The following is a 5,246-nucleotide window of genomic DNA, read 5'->3' as shown; positions in this document are numbered from 1 at the left end:
AAGGGTAAAAAATTCAATCAACATTTCTAAGGCTCTTCACACTTTTAATATATTATAGATATAGATATAAATTATAGATACTACACACACCTTAATCAAATGAGAAAAGAATTTAAAATATCATATTTTAATAAGTTGAGGGATTCACATGATAAAGGGTTAAATAAAGTTCTACTTTAGAACAAGAACAATGGTCCAATCTCGAACAAGAACAATGGTCCAATATGCTATTTCACCTTTGTTTTAACTTACGAAAAACAACTTTTGCTTTTTTCTCCTATAAGAATAGTCAACTATCTTATTTAACTATGGTTATCACTTTTGACTTCCTAAACTCGGCGGAACAAGCTATTACTAATAAGGAAGGATGTAGTGAGGTAAATGAAATTTCTTTTCATGAGATTTCAGCCATATTTCTTATGAAAAGATTTAAGAAATCAAATATTAAAATTCCAAGGTACCAAAGAAAAACAGACTTCTCTAAGAAATGAAGGCTATTAAAGATTCTTTCTTTTGCCTCTTTGATACTCGAGCTTTGTAAAATCAGGTTCCCTGAATCCTCATGTTCTAGCCGAGCCTAAATGGATGGATGAATGAAGAAGCGCATCCGTGTAAATGTCAAGAACCCTCGTCTGCCTCTCATTCTGGGAATCATAAAAATATACAAACCACCTATTCTTTAAAGCCCTATCACTTTTAATTAAAAAAATAAAAAATTTAAAGCCCTACCATTAAATTTAAGAAATGAAAGCTGCTTCTCCTGCATATTCATTGAAGAGAACAATTTTGAAAAAGATCTGCTGATACCAGAAAAAATAGGCTTCCATTAAGATGAAAAATTGCATCGTCATGAATTACAAGGGCGCACACAGGATCTCCTTGGTGGAGATAGGGTGCATTGATCATACAGGGATTGTGATCTGTAGATGACATTTTCTATTTCACTCACTGATACTCTTGGTTTAACAAATGAACGTGCCACTTCCAACATTATCGCCAGTTCTTTCTTGTACTGCGTAGGTGATTGAAAGAGAGTAAACAGGGAAAATAAACCACTATAATTAGCGTCCCAGAAAATAAAAACGAGCAAAATAACTTGCTGAAGCAAAACACTACCTCGTTAATAGCTCCTGTCTTTATTTTAGACTGCATAATGCACCACTTCTTGAAATGTACACCTGTTGCAAAAGGTAGTTTTAACTTCATATCACATTCCACTCTTAAGACTCTGCAATTTTTTAATTTTGAACCTTCTAATCTTCATAATCATTCAAATAGAGAAACTTCTGCAAGGAAATCCAATGTTACATGGGTAGCTCCAAATTATGCTCTGGACTGACTGTATCATGCTAGCAACTCAACAGAAAAACAGAATTTAAAAAAAGATGACTGTCAACCGTCAAGTAGTGGAGATTCAGTTAGTAGCTGTTCAGAGGAGAAGATAAATATGATATTTTCAGGTTTTCAAGCTAGAATCTGAACTCGGGAAGGACAACATCTGTCTTTTCCCGTAAGTGGAATTTCCTTTCGTTGTGAAAGCAATCGAAAGCCTCAGCATTGCACCAGGCAAATAGCTTCCAATCCAATTTTATTCCAATTGTGGGTATCAATACTCCATCAGAGTCTAGTGAATGTGTAGCATTAGGATGACAGGCAGATGATTTTCCCAAAAGTATGTTAGATGATAAGCAAAATGTCTGGTTAAAAGATGCTATAAATATACATTTAATTGGTAGCCACTCAACTACTAAAATGGTAGACATAGTCCGGGTGATATGTCACTGCTTGAACATTAGGATACCACACCTTGGTCTCTTATCACAGCAAGAATCTTTCATCAAGGATTACAAAAGAGATTCTCCCTACAACCAAAATGCTTTTGGAATTTTGATGCAATGCAGGATGTGAAAAAGACACATAATTTGTTAACCACATAATTTGTTAACCATCAAATGAGAGAAGAGACCGGGGCCAGTAGATTAACTTTGGCATGCACAGAAGATAGATGTTTGGTGTCTTGTACGCATTCAGCAGGACAAGAAACCAAGATAGAAGACACTTACCAGCTTCTATGTCCAAACTGCAGGATGATTCAGAAGTTGTTTCTAAAGACCACCTACAGTGAACCTGATTGAATAGCAAATCTAATCAGGGATTCAGATGAATAAGGAGATCTCTAGGAGGTAAGACACGTATAAAGAGTTCCATAGAATTGTACTAGGAAAAGAACGTGGCCTTACACCAAAGTCATTATTACCTCAAAGCATGACCCAAACGGAACATCATGGGCCTGTTGCAGAGTCTCAAATACCTACAGGAAAGCAAAATATCTAAGCATGCTCTCATGACCTGTAACATACATAGTACAACATTGAAGGTGGAATATGAGAATTACAAGAGTTTTCTTGTCCAGTGATAGAACAGCATGCTGATACTCCGTCACTGCTGTATCTGGAGGGCACATAGGGCTGTTACAAATTGTTCTAAATGTAATTTCTCTAACTTGACCATCATACTCAGAAGCAGAATTCCACTGACCCATCTGAGAAAATGAAAGACATTCGATATTTAACTCGAGCAAAAGCAACTAGGTAAAGAAATTTCTATTGAATGTGAAAGGCATAATGGAACTAGCATAATTTAGCTCTCTGTGTTACTCTAGCTCTTATCAGAAGTAAATACAACAACTACCACTCAGTCCCGTACAAGTTGAGGTCAGCTATAATGATCCTCACTGACAATGTTTCTCCATCTAAGCTCAAGTCATCTCCATTCAAGCAGAAGTAAAAGAACCAAAATAATATCTAAAGGCAAAAGATAATCCAAAAGGTGTAGACTCCATTGCAGAACAATTTAATCCTGAAACAGTGTTTAACACGTTTTGCCAACAACAACAACAACAACAACAACAAACCCAGTGTATTCCCACCTAGTGGGGTCTGGGGGGGGGTAAGATGTACGCAGTCCATACCTCTACCTCTAAAGAAGTAGAAAGGCTGTTTCCGATAGACCCCCGGCTCAAGGCACGAGATATCACACAAACACATAGTAGAGCACAGAAGCAGATTACATAACATAAATACGTCACCCATAAGTAATATAAAACAGAGGAAAGCACACAGGTTCGTAATAAAACATGGAACACGGACCACGGAATCATAACAGGAATAAAACCCCCACCAAGTAATTCCCTACACTATCGACCCAAACTGGCCCTAGTCCTCTGCCCTAATTCGCGTCCTCCAGACCTTCCTATCTAGGGTCATATCCTCGGTGAGCTGTAACTGCTCCATGTCCCGCCTAATCACCTCACCCCAGTACTTCTTCGGCCTACCCCTACCCCGCCTAAAACCATCCAACGCTAGCCTCTCACACCTACGGACCGGGGCATCCATGCCCCTCCTCTTCACATGTCCGAACCATCTCAATCGGGCTTTCCGCATCTTGCACTCCACTGAAGTCACACCAACCTTCTCCCGGATAGTCTCATTCCGAACTCTATCCTCTCTAGTCAGCCCACACATCCAGCGCAACATCCGCATTTCTGCCACCTTCATTTTTTGGATGTGGGAGTTCTTAACTGGCCAACACTCCGCTCCATACAACAAGGCCGGACGGACTACCACCCTGTAGAATTTGCCTTTAAGCTTGGGCGGCACCTTCTTATCGCACAGCACCCCCGACGCGAGCTTCCACTTCATCCACCCCACCCCAATACGGTGCGAGACATCCTCGTCAATCTCACCGTTACTCTGGATCACCTCGGTTTTGCCAAGATCATGAAAATTCTCTAAAATAAGTTCCGTAATTTTGACGCCACTTACTTTTTGTATTATGACATTTGTTTGTTTCTATACTAACTCTCATGATAAAAGACACCAGTTTTCAGTTGAAAATTACTGACAAAGCCAATTCAAAGGAGGTGCAGACAAGGAACACACTAGTTGTACCTGAAGAAAGGTAAAAAGACTGCTAGGTGTATTTATTAAAGTATTAATTCTGACTGAAAAAATGGTACCTCTACTCTTCTTCCTCCACTACTGTGTAAAGGTCTAGACCCTAACTACCGAGGTATTTTCAGCTCTAACCTAACCATAAGAGTTTGGCGCCTCACGGTTTTGTCGTTTTGGGTTTTAATCCAAAAGATGCCACGATAGTTGAAGTCCTGAATTCACCCTTATCTGAGCCCTAACATTCCACTCTCAATTCGCTGTGAGATTTGTCTAAAGCAAGATTCATATCAACCCTTTTCTAGTTCCTATTATACTCACCCACTTAGGGACTCATCATCTGAGCTGAGATTTGTCACACCACCATACTAGGAAAGATACCGGCTTTAATACCACATGTAACCGCTCAAGCCTAATTGCCAAGGTATGTTAGCTCTGGCCCAACCTTTGTGGCTTCAAGGTCCGTTCCCTTGAAGTTTAACCCAAAAGACACCTCGATTGTTGAATCCTTAACTCGGCCACTTAATGGCCCCCTCCCATTCGAACGTAAAATTTGCCTAAAACAAGCTTCAAACGGAACCTCCTTTTTAAGTTCAACTGCCAACGATCCATGGGCTATTACACTTACCAGTCACCCCAAGGGGACTCAGTGTCTTTTATGAGGTATGCTCAGCCATCATATTAGGGGAGGTACTGGATTTGATATCACATATAACTGTTCAAGCATATTTCCATGGTGTTGTTCGCTCTGGACCAAGCTTTGGGGTCTCGAAGTTTTATTCCCTTGCACTTTATCCCAAAAAACAGCTCGATAGTTGAATCCTTAACTCGCCTCTATATGGGCTATAACCCTACCCTCCCATTCCGAGTTGCCTAAGGCAAGCTCCACATCCATGGACGGTTGGCAGTTAATTTTAAAAGGTGGAAGCTTTCCTAAGTTGGTCAAGGGAAGAAAATACCTTGACATTGGGTTTGGTTGATACATATTGATATTGATTTATTGATGGAGATCCCCTTGCCACCAAGCATGCTTTTTTTTGGATTGTGAGATGTAGTCTAACTTTGTGGTGTGATGCCCAAGTGACCTAAGAGATTTCCTTGAGATTTTTCTTTTTCTTTGCCAACCTCTTCCCAAATTCATCACCCCATAAAACAACCTTGATCCTCTTCCTTCAGATTACCTTCAATTTCCTACCCATCACCTTGCCCTTTAACCTCTTCAATCCATTTCAAGCGGCCTGGGCATATCCACACTGCATTACACTTTATCAACACTCACATTTAACACTTGGTATC

The 5,246-nt window shown here is 39.9% G+C and overlaps 1 protein-coding gene across 4 annotated transcripts in view; it reads right to left on the bottom strand.

Annotated features, from left to right (window-relative positions):
* Positions 1 to 612: 612 nt before the first annotated feature.
* LOC107873173 (BAG-associated GRAM protein 1) overlaps positions 613 to 5,246 on the bottom strand; it is a 27,634-nt gene continuing 23,000 nt past the window's right edge. For all 4 annotated transcript variants that reach the window (XM_047414862.1, XM_016719919.2, XM_016719921.2 and 1 more), the window contains 5 exons: positions 2,396 to 2,542; positions 2,258 to 2,311; positions 2,064 to 2,127; positions 1,117 to 1,178; positions 613 to 1,012 (listed from right to left, as the gene is read on the bottom strand). In XM_047414862.1, the coding sequence (XP_047270818.1) occupies positions 848 to 1,012; positions 1,117 to 1,178; positions 2,064 to 2,127; positions 2,258 to 2,311; positions 2,396 to 2,542 (492 nt within the window). In that variant the 3' untranslated portion in view covers positions 613 to 847. The remainder of the gene's footprint in view (positions 1,013 to 1,116; positions 1,179 to 2,063; positions 2,128 to 2,257; positions 2,312 to 2,395; positions 2,543 to 5,246) is intronic.

Source organism: Capsicum annuum, chromosome 6 (assembly GCF_002878395.1).
Source record: "Capsicum annuum cultivar UCD-10X-F1 chromosome 6, UCD10Xv1.1, whole genome shotgun sequence".
Classification (NCBI taxonomy): domain Eukaryota; kingdom Viridiplantae; phylum Streptophyta; class Magnoliopsida; order Solanales; family Solanaceae; genus Capsicum; species Capsicum annuum.
This window is presented reverse-complemented; position numbering and strand designations above follow the sequence as displayed.